Here is a 15,448-nt window from a genome sequence, read left to right as displayed (position 1 = left end):
CCAAGTTGTTATTCAGACCAAATCTCCCACAGTCGCCCATCAGGATCAGTAAGATGTCACCGTTCAGGAAAAAGAGGGAAAGGAGTGAGTCCAGGGAGAGGCCAGTGTGGGTCAGACCGCATCAGGGTGAGGGTGAGGGTGAGCTTGTGCCTTCCTCACCTGAGGATGAGAGACTAAGACAAGCAGAGAAGAGAGCCAGGAGGTCGCTCAGCCCCAACCCTTTCCTCTGGCTCTGCAGGGACAGACCGTCCAAGAAGAAACATGATTGAGAGGCTAATCACTGATTTAAGAGTGAAAACTCTGATTCAGGGGCAGCGAGTTGTATTTCAGAAGTCTTTGTTGTTGATAATGAATCTGTTATTGAGAATTCATTATGAGAAAGAGCATGTTAAAGTGATGCATTTCTTTTCTAAAGTGTTACATGAGAGAAAAATTCCGAGTTTGAAAAAGTTGAGGCAGTGAGAACAAACTTATTCCAGGTGTTTTCCAGGTTTCCGCAGCATTTCCATGTTTGTATCATTCTGTGGCTTTTGTATTGTGTTGCCACTGATTTCATACTCCCTTTACATCCTATTTGTTTTCCTTATGAAGCATCCTTTGAGATCAAATCTCAAAATTCATATTTTCGTAACATGGCATGTTCACCGTTTATTTGATTTTATTCACAGCCCTGTATTCATTTATTTGGTTATTTATTTATTTATTTATTGCCATGTTCATTCAGTTTCCCCTGGAGTTGCAGGTGATGTAGTTCAACATATTGTTTGTTACATAAAGTTTAAACGTTGAGTCCAACAGTTAAGTGTCCTTCACAGTTATTCCTGTTGGGGCAAGTAGCAAACGTTCACTTGGTGGTGCCCCCTGTTAATTCTTAGCAGGAGACCAATTTACTGCAATATCTATACAGAGGTGGTAAAAGGATAATCCCTTGGCCCCCGAAGATGTCAAGGCTGAAGATTACCAGCTTTAACACTGGTTACGACAAGATATGATGATGATGATGAGTTATTTCTGTGTAATCCCGTGTTTAACTCCTCATGTCTTCTCGTTTTTTAAACTGCACGTTCACGTCCGTGTCTGTAGAAAATACTGCACATGACACTGAGACAGACTGACAGTGAGAGTATTGTTGAATCTACAGTTCATTTCAGGGGAGTTCTTTTACGTGAAGTTTTACATTGTCTCCACATTTTCCCGAAAAAAGAGACACACAGCTATTATTATTAATATTTCAGGTGAAAGGGTCAAATCATCACTATTCTTTTGTTTTAGTTTGCTTTTTCTTCACTGATACGATTCATATTTGACCTCGTTTTTAACAGAGACGTCTTCCTCTCCTCTGCGCAGGTTACGCTCTCCTCCCACCCGGCAAAGCAGACAACCTGTCAGACTCCAGTCACAGCGAGATCTCGTCCCGCTCTAGTATCTGTTCCGTCGACTCTGTGGCGGCTCCCGGCCCCGACGACCGGTGTAACAGCAGCAGCAGCAGCAGCAGCAGAGTCTGTTCCACGACTGCTAATGTTAACGCTGCCACTGCAAACACAGCGGCCGCTCCAGCTGTTGAGAGCACGGCAACAACAACAACAACAACACATGCCGTGTTCAACACTGATAACAGCCAGCCCAGCACAAGGTGAGTTCATTTTAACAATTCACACACATGAGGAAGTGAACAGTGGGAAATCTTGTCTAATTTCAATGAAAAGCTGGATTATTGAAATTAGCTAACTTTTTTAAAAATGGACAATTTTGAAGAACACTAAATTGTTCCCCAGGGAAATTTGTCCTCTTAAACTCAGAATTCTGAGAATAAAGTCAGAAATTCTGAGAATAAAGTCAGAAATTCTGAGTTTAAAGTCAGAAATTCTGAGTTTAAAGTCAGAACTCAAATATTTTTTATTATTATTGATTTTTGTGTCTGTCTTTGTGCAGCACAACTTAAAAAAACTACAGGAAGAATCTTGATTAAAACAAAAAAAAGTTCTGGGGAATTATTAACTGGAATAATTAAAACTGAGAGTTCTGCTTTCACATCAACGTTTTTCCTCGCAGTTAAGATTGTTTTAAGGTGTTAACACGTGTTAACACGTGTTATCTTTCAAAACACCTTCAACTCCAGATATTTGGTGCAGTTTCTTTCATCACCAGTCAGAAAACACAAGATATTCTGGACTTTAACTCTAAAATAGTCCATGTCGTTTTCCCCTCAAAGCGTCAGAAACCTTCCCAGTTAGCCAACCATATCAAAAAAGACACCACACAGGGTCACACGCACACTGTGTGTGTGTGTGTATTAACCAGCACTTTAGGTCTGCTACCTTAAGCTGCTCCCAGCTGGATTCCAATTATGTCCTTTCCCTCATTAAAACCTCAGAGAACAGGAAGCCATTAAGCAAACCAGGTTTTTTATGAGCTTCCCCACGTTTACTGCGCTCCCCTCTCCTCCTGTTCTTTGTTAACAGCGTATCGGTTTCCGTGCAGGCGTCGGGTAAACAGTGTCCCAGTGTCTTTTATTGTCTGCTGTTTGTTTATTGTTACTCCACGACCATCAGACCATCGTGTCCTATAAAGAAGGAAACGATAAAACACAGCCGGACTAAATAATCAGTCTGCTTCTCTTCTGATATTATATTATATTATATTATATACAACGACCCCTGTTTTATGAAATGTGACTTTGTTTCATTGAGTGGTTTATTTGTGCGGTAAAAAGCATTTAGGGAATCAAACTGCAGGTTTATGAAAAGGAAGTTTTGTTGTTGTTTGTTTTGGAAACAAGGACATTGAGATATATATATATATATCTATATATATATAGATATATATATATATCTATATATATGTGTATATATATATATATATATATGTGTATATATATATATATATATACTGTATATAAGCATATAAATGCTTTGGGGGAAAAAGCACTTAAAATCCCATAATGCCAGGCTTTATTTAACCCTCTTTCTTATATCTGCTCCAGTTCTTCTTCATCGGCGCGAGGATACGTGACACGGGGCTCCACCTTCACCTCCTCCATCTCGACAGAGGAGCTGACGCCGGACCACACCTCCCTGGACTCGGTGGCCGACAGCGGCCGCGGCAGCTGGACGTCCTGCTCCTCCAACTCCCACGACTCCTTCCAGAGCCTCCCCGTCTCCTCCTGCCGGCCCTGGGACCACGGCATCCACGGACACCCGCTCTCCCTGCCGCACACGCACCTGGGCGGCTTCAAGCACACGCAGCTCGCCGGGCCGATAGCGGAGGTCACGGCCGCGGGTCACACGGCGTGGGCGAGTGACGCCGCCGCCACCGCCAAGCAGAACGCCAGAGACTCCGGCTCAGACTTGTCCAATCAGTCGCGGCAGAGCTGGGCCTCGTCCAGCTCGCTGTCGGACACGTATGAGGGGAATTACGGCACGGTAAAGCGGCGGAACACCTCAGAGCGCCCCTCCTCGCCGACCAACGAGGACGGAGGCCAAAGCACAGACCCTGCCTACAAAACCGTGACCTCAAGCACAGAGAAGGGCCTGATAGGTGAGGGGTCAGGCTGCGAGTTTGATTCTGTGTGACGGTGTTTGAACACCTGCTGGGGGTGGGGCAGGGGCCTGTGGTTGTTTAGGAAGTAGATGGAATAGAATTCAAAGCTTTGCTAAGCACAAAATGGCTGAAGACTGACAAATACCAAATCATTCCTGAGTATGAGCCACTTCCTGTTGCTTGATTTTGTTATAACAGCAGTTAAACGCTGCTCAGTGACATCTTTTAGCATTAGATCTTTTAATTCTTGCGTCGCACATCTGTCGTATTATGATACATTTTTAAAGTGGATCTAATTGTAGGTGTTATGAGTTCTGACAGTGTTATGTCCACGAGTATTTGAGCAACAGGAAATGAATTGACAAAAATGCTAATCATGGATGAATTGTTCAAGTCAAAGATTCTCAGTTTCCAGCTGTTTTTTCATCTGCTGTAAATTTAACAACATAAGTTTTGGACATTTTGCGCTAATATACCAAACAAATAATAGATTATTTTGGTAAATAATTCTTTAGTAGTGACTGTACTCGTTAGTTGTAGCTCTAGCTCTGCCTGTATCTGCTGCTGCTGCCATTCATTTCATTGGTTGGTGTCCTTTTCTGTTTTTGTTTTGCACGTTAAGTTGAATAATTTGTTCGCGAAACATCACATTTATTTAATTTTTCCATTATTTCCCTCTTTCTTTATTCATTCCTCACCTCCCCCTTCACTGTATCTACCCACACACCTCCTCCCTTCCCCATCACTTCCCCGTCACTTCTTTGCTCCGCCCCTCCTTTCTTTTCATCTACACCTCCATCCAGTGTATTGTATCACCTCCCCCGCCAAGGATGAGCGTTACCGAGCTCCCCCTCCCACTCCTCCAGGCTACCAGGGTCTGGCTCTGGGGGATCTGGACCTCACGGACGGTGTAGTAGGTGGTCCAGGAAGTCCTCTGCCCAGACCTCCGCACCTTAAACCTCCAGACTACAGCGTGGCCTTGCAGAGGAGCAAACTTCTGCAGAGTCCCGGAGCGGCCGGCACTCTGGCGGAAGCGCGGAGGCTGGCGGGGAACCATCACCTGCCCCATCAAGAGGTGCGGACAGCGGGTTCTACGCAGAGCTACTCCAGACCGGCCAGTATCTGCCTCCCACCAAAGGAGCTGGCTGACAGTGAGGATGGTACGTCTGACCCTGCAGTATAGAAAATGTTATATTTTATTGGTTTATTCACTAAAAACAACCCGTATATACTCAACTTTACACTTATTTGTAACAGTTGTCCCCTTTTTTAATTATTAACTTAAATCTGAAGTCCATAATAAGCTTTTAAAACTTTTTTATATGGATGGTTAGAAGTCAATAAGTTAAGTCGTAAAAATCAGGTGTAGTAGTTTTTTTTCTCATATATGTCGTGCTTTATCGTCTTTTTCCCTCAAAATTGCACCAAAAATGAACAAAATTGACATAATTTTCCATTGAAGAAGACCTGAACCTAGTCATTTTTGTTGGGGTAGTGTCGCCCCCTGGTGGCAAATCAATATATCCTCTACTTCGAGGTTGCCCTTGGGCAGCAAACCATAATAATTTAATATCACTCCAAAAGTAGCCCAATCAGCAGGAAGCTTCCTAAGCTCCGCCCCAATCAGCAGCAACAAAACACAGCGCAAAAGAACGAATGAGCGCAAGCACAAAATTCCGATCATTGCAAACAAAAAGTGTGTTATTCAAACACATCAAAATACAATATTTTCAAACGATTAAATCCATATTTTATTTGCTATTTGTGTATTTTGATCGTGCCAAACAAATCTAATTCCATAGCTATCAAGATGTGAAGATTTCAACAAAGGATGGTTTTAGAAACATTATTACAGACTATAGTTAACCCTAAAGTGAGACTATAGTCTGTTATAATGAACAGATTGTGTGTTAAGCGCAGTCTTTCTTCTTCAGTTCATTCATAATAAACATATTGAATGATCTTCTCTTCTCTTTTGCAGATGAACAGGTATCAGCGGTGTAAAGACGACGGTGCCGTCGCTCTCTCATCACACATCTCGTCACTCATGAATCAGGTCATGTTGACCAGGCTTTGGACTGAAAAAAGACAAGACGGCGGCCTGTCGTCACCACGTGTTAGAGCACATACTCCGAGCCCTGCGGTGACGCCGCCGTGGACCCGATCCAGTGGCGTCATATACGGGAACTCTCTCTCCTCACTCACACACACACACACTCACACACTCACACCATCGTCTCTTTTAATGAAACATTTCACACAACAAAGAAGAAAAGAAAGATTTTAGAGACTTTTTTTTTTGTAGAAAACTCTTGAAAGGCAGCGTGACGGACTCGCGTCGCGGTAGATGGACGAATAAAAGAAGGAAATGAGCGACAACAAGGATGCCTCATGAGAAGAAGTTGGATAAACCAGACCACCACGTACCTCCACTTTGTGCTCAAAGCTCTCTCTCTCTCTCTCTCTCTCTCTCTTCTCAAGGTGTTTGGCCCTGTGTTTGACACACTTTTAACTTCGTACAGTGATTTCTCGCTATGGTTTTACTCGTATTATTTTTATTACTGAGCTTTGCAAAGCTTTACCTGAGGAATAGTGAGGAGGAGGAGGAGCAAAGGGATAGAACGTGAGTGGATTTTGTTTTGCTGCTTTGTTGCGCGTGGTTTTCGCTGTCGACTCAAAACGAGGTGAATGTAGACGAATATTAAACATTTGTGCATTTATATGAGTCTCTTATCGAAGCCTGGCACTGATGCACAAATGAACTGCTTTTAAACCAACTTCATGTTAAAAATACAAACACTTTGAGGTCAGGGGGCGTCCCCCAGGGGCCACACAGAGGCCCCCTCGCATTATTTTCCTCCTGAATTTAGCAGAGAACGTACATGTCTGTTTGTTTTAAGCACTTATTAAACTTTGTTGAGCTTTATAGGAGAGGAGGGGGGGGGGGGGCGGGGTAAAAAAGAAAGAAGACAAACAGTAACTCTCAGGCAAGTGTCTTTATTGCTCGTTCGGTGTGTGATGCGAGGTACTTTAGCGGCATGCTGCCTCCTGGCTGTTTTACATATATATAAAAAAACAACAACAACTTTATTGTAACGCCTTTCTAACGAGCAGAAGAACAAAACGCTTCCTCGCTGCTTCCCGTAGAGTCCAACGCGCGTCGCTATTTTATTGATAAAGAAATGTTGAATTACATTCACGTGGTGTCGCGCATGCGTCCCCACTCATCCACCGTGTTTACACCGATGCTTACACTCTTTGTTTACAGTGTTTTTTTTTCCGACTAGTTGTCTATTAAATTGTACATTTGTTTATATAATGCAGCAGAATATTGCGTTGCAGCACGCCTGGCTCACGTTCCTGTCGCGCGATTCGTCGGATATTTAAAGGACGCACGCGTGTGTGTGTGTGTGTGTGTGTGTGAGATTTGCTTGCGCTTGAAAATACTTTGTTTTTTAAGTAAAAAAAAAAGGTTTTTATTTGTTTATTTGCAGCAGGGATGTAACTGGAATTCGACGTTCTCCTCTGTGTCTCTCACACGCTTTTCCTTCCTGTTTGTTTTTGCCACGAGAAGACTTGAAATAATTATTGCTAATATATACTTGGCATATACATATATATATATATATATTTTTGTTTCTCTGCCATAAATTAATGTCAGCTGATCATGTATAGATGAGAGAAGAGAGTCCTCTATGATAATATTTTTGAATATTTTTGTTATATATATCAAATAATCCAAGGCTGTGATCGCCCTGTTTCTGTTTTATTGTTTTTTTTAGGGCCGGAGTCTGTTTTTAAGTTGTTTTTGTTTTTCTCTCACACTCTGTTGTTGGTGCCATTTCTGATCTGTCTATAAGTGAAAGTGCTGCTGTGTTTTTTGGGATATGAATTAATAATGTGTGTGTGTGTGTGTGTGTGTGCGTGTTATGGAACTACATTTGCGAGGAGGGGATCAACATAGCATTTTAAAAAGTAGAAGAAGAAGAAGAAGAAAAGGTTTAAATTCAGTCTTGCACACAAAGAAAAAGACTCAGGAGTCGAAAGTCGAGTTCATTGTGAGCGGGATTTACATTTCTGTGTGTTTGAAAATGAACTCCACATGAGCTCTGTTTCCCTCGCTCCTCAGCAGGACTTTAAACTTTCAACTCTTCGCTGTCCTCACGCGATGGATTTCACTCGAATTTCATGGATCATCCGCTTCCCTTTGTGACCCACACTTCCACTTTTACAGAGTAATATCACGAGTAGGAACTTCGGGAAACAGACTGAGTTTAGAAACTGACATTTTCTTTTTTCTTTTTTTTAATTTGCACAACTTACAACAATACTCACACATGCTGTGAACCACAAACCAGTATTAATGTTCTAAATCATTAGATCTAAAAGAGTTAACTGCATGTGCTACTTCATCTCGGCTTCTTCACACTGTTGGTCGATCCAAATGTTACACGTTTTAGTTTTTTATATTTCAGGGCTAAGTTCCATTCAGCGGTGAACCTCTCTTCTCCCAGAGTCTTAGCAGTGAGCAGCTCCTGACACTGTGAACACGACACCGTCAGTGTTTTCGTCTGTAATTTAGCCCCGCCCACCCCCCCGCGTCTTGCTGTGTCGCCCGGAATGCAATAAGAGAGATGTGAATGTGTTTATTTTTTAGACATCTTTTGGCATTATAGCAGAAATGCACAACAATAAGCTTCAAAAAAACTAAAACAAAAAAATAAAAATGTGGTGAGTGTGTTTTGCTGCACAATCTGTACAAAGAGGTATTAACTTGGTCTGTGGCTTAAAAAAAAGAGTTTGCTTTTTCGTCTCACTTTCTCATAGCGGTTGTAACTTATGTCTTTTAGAAAGACAACATGATTTTTGCCTGTACGCTTTTATGTCTTTTTTAACAGTGATTGTAAATAGTTGTTATATTTTTGTTGAGAAGAGAATGTCGACAAAGGAAAAACTATACCTTTTATTTCTCCAAGTCTACTGATATGAATTTGGACAATGAATAAAATGACAAACGGAGGAGATTTCTGTCGTTATTTGTGTCACACGAGCGACAGTTATTTTGCTTTTCCATTAGTGATAGTACCTGGTACCTGGTGTTTTTTTTTAGTACCTGCTATGGCGAGGTTCTGAGCCGATACCATACGTGACATCATCAGACTGCCGGCCACTGATTGGTTTAGAGAGTGTCGTCACTGGACGAGTCATGAGCACGACGTAGATCGATTAAAGGTGACATGGAATGCTTGTATCACACATATATGTTAGTTATGGAGGTCTACTTACATATATTAACTTGTTTTCATGGTTAAAAACCTCCTAGTCGCTGCAAACGAGCCGATCAAAATATCTCCTCAGTGACGCTCTCGTCAGCCGCGCTGTTTCAGACCAAAACCACACCCCCAGAACCAGGACTGTGTTGTGATTGGCCAGCCAACGAGAGCTTTCCTACTGTCCTGTGATTGGCCAGGTACCTGGAAGTGACGTAATAGATAGGCCAGCTCTCAGATACACAGCTCCCCCTCTGGCACAGTGGATGCTCTGCATCTCAGCAGCTACAACGAGAGTAGTTCTTCTTCTTCTGCGGTTGAATGTACGCAACCGGATGTGCCCGGACTAGTGCCCGCACCGCGAGGCGCTACGGTGGTGAGAGGAGTGATGAGGATTTCTGATGATGACATCAAACTACGGAAGTGCCGATCCGCTTCGCAGAGCCCAGGAAAACAATACAACACTATTTCCTCAGCAGTGGCTGAACTGTTGTTCTGAAACTTTAGGGTTTCATAAACGAGGTAATGACACAGATACACACACACAAACACAACGTTAATTGGAGCTTCCGGTCTATGTGGCCTTTAAAAAGACTTAGAAGTCTTAGAAACCCCTGCTCCTGTCCTGCAGGAAATACTGAAATAATCTTTTTAATGAACTGATTCTAATGATTCAGTTACACTGAAAACAACTTACTTTACAAGTCACTACTTGGTGTGTGTGGTGTGTTTCAGGCAGCCGTGCTGTGATGACCCCGCCCATGTTGAGGAGGCACTATAGTAATGGAAAACCAAACAAACCCATGAAGAGGCGAGGCGAGGCCGGACCATCCATCCATCCACATTTATCCTCCTGCTGTGCCAATCTCAGCTGACCTACGGTCAATTTAGAGTCTCTAATTTACCTAATCCCCATATTGCATTTTTTTGGACTGTGGGAGGAAGCCGGAGACCTCTCTCCTCCTAAGCTAGGCAGTCATTCTGTAGACCTTTACTCTAGGTTGGACTAGCAGAATGACAGAGGACGTCCAGCTGTTAACATCTCGTTGTTCGTGTTCGTCTTAATTCTCTTCGTTAGTGGGCTGTCAGCTGTTAACTTGACTCATCACTGTCTCCAGAGACTCCATCACTGGTCGTCTCACCGGAACATTAATAATCTGTGGGTCGGTCGTATTAACCTGCTCGTTCAAAGAGAGGAGAGAATAATCCACGACGGTGAGAGAAGTGAAAGTTCAGCTCGGAGTGGGGAAAGGAGTCGGCGAAATTACACACACACAGCTTCAATTATACTTCACAAGGGGGTGAAAGAGTCCCACTGGATGTGTGTGTGTGTGTGTGTGTGCGTTACACCTCTCCTCTGTTTTGACTTTGAAGTTGTGACTTTGTCAGGAGCAGCAGCCGAGAGCAGGAGGTGGGAAAACAGAGAACGTCGTCACCACCTGAGGGTTGAGTGAACACACACGGGGGGTTTGATGCTTTTAGCATATTCCTGTCTAAATGAAAATTTGTGAGGCAAAACAGTTTGGGGGGAAGTATTCCGTCGTCACCTGCACAGCCTCAGTCAGCGCTGCCCTTGAGCTCACACCTTTTCCCTCCCAGACTCATTCTTTTGTGTGTGTGATTGTATAAAATTAAATATTCCACTTGAAAAGTGCAGCATAGACAGAGAAAAATGACACTCTCTCAACTTAGAAACGTGGAATGCAATAAAACACGAGGCAATAATCGAGAGAGAGGCGGAGAAATGGCCTCGGGTCAATCAGTCACATATGAAGCCATTGTGTCCGTCTGATGAGCTCAAGGTAGAAAGCTGTGGATAAAAGTCAGCAAGAACAAGTCTGACTGCGGCTTTAATTGGGTGCATAGAGCCCCAGCTCTGACGGTGGGCCTCAGTCTGTCGTAAAACAGCTTTGTTAATAAAAAAAAAAACCTCAGACTGAATTCAGGGCTTTGTTTTAAAGCCGCGTTGTTGCTGCTACGTCGCGCCCACACGTTCTGCCCTAAATGACTCTTCAGTGTTTCAGCGTTTGCAGACACTTGTTCACAGTTCTTTTTTCCAGCTTCTCTCTGAATTGATTTCACACAGATTCTGTATCCAAACATTACTTGGAAGTACGTACTCTACTGTTAGTAAAGCGCCGAGTTACTATTTTTGTGGTAGATATCGTGGGCGGGGGGCAACAGCCTAATAAATTCTTAAATTACTGCCTAAAAACTCATTTTCAAATACGGGTTTTGTAGATAACAGACAATTTTGCATTGTGTGAATAAGAAATTGATTATTTGAAAACAACATTCAACAGATAATCAAAGGCAAAGATAGTTACAAAAGTGTAACAATTGTGTTAGTCTGCATTTAAATAAAAAAAAAATGTATTTACTTCCAGGTCGATCTGGATCATTTGAAGAACTCAGCACCTGCTTGGGGCCCTGTGACCACCAGGGGGCCCCCTAAAACATTTAATTATCTTATTTTTGGATTTTATTGTTTGCGCATGATGATAACAGTGAGTCTTTTGCACTTTTTAAATAGTTAGTTAAGCAATTATACAAAAAGCTCTTAACATATTTTGTTATTAACCCCTTGAACACAGAGCATTTCAGCAGTTTTTTTTCCTTTACTATGTTTAAACATACAGTATATACAGAATATAGAGTGTCTTATATCCTTTTTTTCAGCATTTGTGAAATTTGGAAAGATGTCAAAGTTCACTTGGCTCTTTTTTTTTAATAAAAATAAAAGAAAAAACGTAAAAAGAATAAGTACATGAAAGAAACACGTTGTTTAGTTGTGTATTATTCCCACAGCAATTTACCAAGGGTTAAACCATTTTTATACATTTCCGTCACTTTATCAAGTATTTAAGTATCTATTTATTGTACTTACGTGTGAATTAATGAGGTTCTGTTTTATATTTTTTTCACCTTAATATTTAATGATAATATAATTATTTATTACAGTTTTTTTTTGCACATTACACTTTATTGTCATGGTTACAATAAATGTCATGTCTTTTGTTTTACTGATTTATTTCGTCACTTTTCAGTCAGCTGACACCAAATCCTCCTCTTAGTTTTGTGCCATTTTGAATACGAGATGAAAATCAATACAAGAGCGCTCTAAGATCAAAGTCAGTATAAGGGTACATTTTTGCATTTTTGCCCCCCCCCCGTGAAGGCTAGGGCCGCCCCTGAGGTTCCGTGGTCACATGTTTTGAGGTGGAGACACTTTCTCAGGGTCGCTCTGAACAATTTGTCACTTTGTCCTCAAGGCTTCGTGCAGCTTGTAAAGAGGTCGCAGTTTGGTGTCCTTGCGTCTCACAGTCCTCAACAATGACCCGACAAGACCAACACAATGTTACTGAATGTGTAAATGCACAAAGGTCTTCCTTCAAACTCCTGCTTTACTCTTGTTTGCTCCCTAAAATCTCACTGATGTTACATTATATTATGTTTATTTCACTTTCCTGGACATTTGAAATACTACAGGGTCATGATTACAAAGACATTACAGCAGTTTCATACTTGAACTGTCACTTAAAAGTGCTCATTCTTGTATTTTATTCCCCCAGTTCAACATACGACAGACAAAGAGGGATTATTTTTATAGAAAACATCAATAATTCAGATTATAGACAAGTAGTTACACAAGTAGGTCTTTCTCCAACGTTGCAAAATCAATACTTTTAGTTAATAACATTCATCTGTGTTGAAGTCACTATTGTTTATGTTTCAGATTTTTCACTTACATTTAATGTAAGAACTATCTCTCCATTATATTTGCACTGTTTGTCTTAAAAAATAAACATTTAAGAACACAACATTTTGCTCTCTTATTGTTCCTCTGATGGCCATGAGGGGGCAGTGCAGCATTAGTGTGGGAGAAACAGTTAAATCTCTGCATGCAGTCGCTGTGTGCAGGGAAATGTTATGAGTGAGAAAAAAATCATTTCCATTTAGAGACTGGTCATTCCATTAAGGCACACATTTCAGTGCAGTGTTTTTTGACAGAGAATGAGAGATAATCAGGGATTATAATCTGTCCTACACGACTGGGAAAGAAACTGTTACAGCTTCACACAAGAGGCTCATCATCATCATTAAATTAACTGTCAGAAGGAGACGACTGAAGGGCATCTATCTATCTATCTATCTATCTATCTATCTATCTATCTACCTATCTATCTATCTATCTCTCGCTCTCTGTGATTGGTGATTTAATGTTTTCATAGAAGCAGAGAGGTGGCAGATGGAGAAGGTGCATGTGAATGAATGGATGAATGGGTGAGTGAGAAACTACACTTCTCAGCTCCTGTTTCACAGTGACACCTGGTGACAGGACACAAAGTTATCGTTTAGCTGTCAAAGAGCAAAGTCGGATCAAACACAAAGGAAAAACGTGCGTTCACTCTGTTTCACACATGGGAGAGAGAGAGAGAGAGACAGAGAGAGAGAGAGAGAGAGAGATTTAGAAGACAGAGGAGTTGGGACAGAGTTTATAAAGTAAGTCAGGGTGTGAGGAGGAGAGAGAGAGAGATGAAGAAAGAACGATGAGATACTGCAGAGTGTCACTGGGGGAAACCTAAAAACCCCTACTGAGGGAAACTCTGAAAGAAATGGATGAGAGAGAGAGAGAGAGGTGATGGGGGGGGGGGGCTCCTTTGAACTAGAGCAGAAAGATGGAAAAAGGAAGAAAGGAAGGAATGAAAGCCTCTCTGAGCGGATCATAATGTAGCAAAGTAAATTAAAGTGCAGCAGAGATCACAACAGAGTGAAGGAGTTTGATCCAAGTCTTTTTTTGAACTCGGATGCATGGGATTGACGGCCTATAATCCAGAGTTACACATAAACCATGTTATTATTATTATTATTATGTGCACAGATTTACAAGGAGCTTGAGTGGAGATTGAATTACTGTCACCTGTGCCACCTCACTACGTGGGCGTGGCTGTGGTGTTTGTTCCGCCCCCTTTGATTTGCTCACACCTGCTCGTCATCATTAATCAAGGTGTGTTGGAGCAAATGGACACTTCTCAAACATGCAGGGCTGTGGTGGGTGCCCGGGACCAGGATTGAGAAACTCTGACACGAAGTAAGATTAATGGTCAGTCTGCTTTCAAGCAATTTATAGTTAGATACATTTATAGTTATTATTATTATTATTATTATTATTATTGTTATTATTATAAATTCTGCCTATATATATGTGTATATATATATATGTATATATATATGTGTGTGTACAGAGCCGGCCCTGGGCATAGGCAGTATAGGCAAATGCTAGGGGCGCCGTCATCCGCAGGGGGCGCCGAAAACGGAGGAAAAAAAAATAAATAAAAAAAATATTATTTTTTTTTAATTATAAATACTTTTTTTTTTTTTTTTTTACCAGTGCCATTATTACTATGATTTCGAAATATTATATAAGCCCACAGCGACATAAAGTCATAGCAAAGATTATTAAATAATGCATCGTAGTTACCGTTGTTGGATGTTGGAGCAGAGTGTTAGCTTGCTAGCTTACTTCAGACGATAGCAACATTGTTTAATAATCAATAAATAGCTGAGTCGACGTGTGTTAATGTTACTCCACCTTAAATTCATCAGGGACGTTTGGAAACTTAACATTAGGCCTGTTCAGGTGTTATTTTACAGGTGTCTTTCCTGCTTGTATGTCAGTTAAAATGCTTTAAGTTGTCCATCCCCTTTGTAATAGGGTGGTTGTAAGCCTTTGGTTTTATGTGTCACAGTTTATGTTTGTTAAAGTTTACATCAGTGTTAAAGTGCAGTTAAAGTGTATTACTGTTAATATTTCATACCTTAGCTTTCCCATATCATTCATAGGCTATATATACATATATATTCATTTCACTGCACTTTACTGGTTTTTGCACTCTGGTTAGACTGAATTGCATTGCAATGACAATAAAGTTGAATGAATCTCATCACATTTTCATTATTAGTCTATATTAGTCTCATGTATAGCACACCAAGCATCTGTTTTTTTTATTAAAATGTAACATGCAGTCGTCACATATACTTCTCTTCTCTCTTCAGATGCACTTTTAAAATATTTCAGTACCACCCCCAGTGACACAGCATCAGGTGCTGCTGTCCCATCTACCTCTGCACAGCCCAGTGACACTTTTTAATTTTATCACTTGTTTCTTTCTTTAGTTTTTATTTGGTGTGATATTTTTTACTCAAAGAAATAAAATCTTGAATACACACATGCAGTTTCTGTGTGATTGTATGAAAGTTGATTGTGAAATTGACTGCTGCGATGCAAGGGGGCGCCAACCAAAATCTTGCCTAGGGCACCAAATTACTCAGGGCCGGCACTGGGTGGAGCTGCTCCTGCACAAACACACACTGATTTAAAAGCCTTTATGTAGTTTCCGTGACTTGGTACATTCCACTCCCCCCCTCTGTGTCGATCTATTTGGAATGTTCCACTTCCTTTGTCGGAGGCGGAGCTTCTTCTGCGCAGAGACAGAAACGAGAAGCAGCGGGAACTAACATGTGGACAATCATGTGAACAAACGTGGTAACTGCTGTTTAAAATGATCCACACATTTCTTAGATTCTCTGTTGACGCTCTGTTCACATCCGACCACAGGTGTTCAGGTTACAGCTGC

The 15,448-nt window shown here is 41.3% G+C and overlaps 1 protein-coding gene across 14 annotated transcripts in view; it reads left to right on the top strand.

The window, feature by feature from the left end:
- LOC131458146 (rap guanine nucleotide exchange factor 6-like) overlaps positions 1 to 6,000 on the top strand; it is a 103,779-nt gene extending 97,779 nt beyond the window's left edge. For 13 of the 14 annotated variants that reach the window (XM_058626924.1, XM_058626922.1, XM_058626928.1 and 10 more), the window contains 4 exons: positions 1,348 to 1,633; positions 2,984 to 3,537; positions 4,344 to 4,700; positions 5,522 to 6,000. In XM_058626924.1, coding sequence (XP_058482907.1) covers positions 1,348 to 1,633; positions 2,984 to 3,537; positions 4,344 to 4,700; positions 5,522 to 5,544 — 1,220 coding nt within the window. In that variant the 3' untranslated portion in view covers positions 5,545 to 6,000. The remainder of the gene's footprint in view (positions 1 to 1,347; positions 1,634 to 2,983; positions 3,538 to 4,343; positions 4,701 to 5,521) is intronic. The other variant, XM_058626925.1, reaches the window with a different exon arrangement.
- The last annotated feature ends 9,448 nt before the right edge of the window (positions 6,001 to 15,448 follow it).

This window comes from Solea solea, chromosome 4 (assembly GCF_958295425.1).
Source record: "Solea solea chromosome 4, fSolSol10.1, whole genome shotgun sequence".
NCBI classification, from domain to species: Eukaryota; Metazoa; Chordata; class Actinopteri; order Pleuronectiformes; family Soleidae; genus Solea; species Solea solea.
Note: the sequence above shows the minus strand (reverse complement) of the source record. Positions and strands in the feature narration are given on the sequence as shown.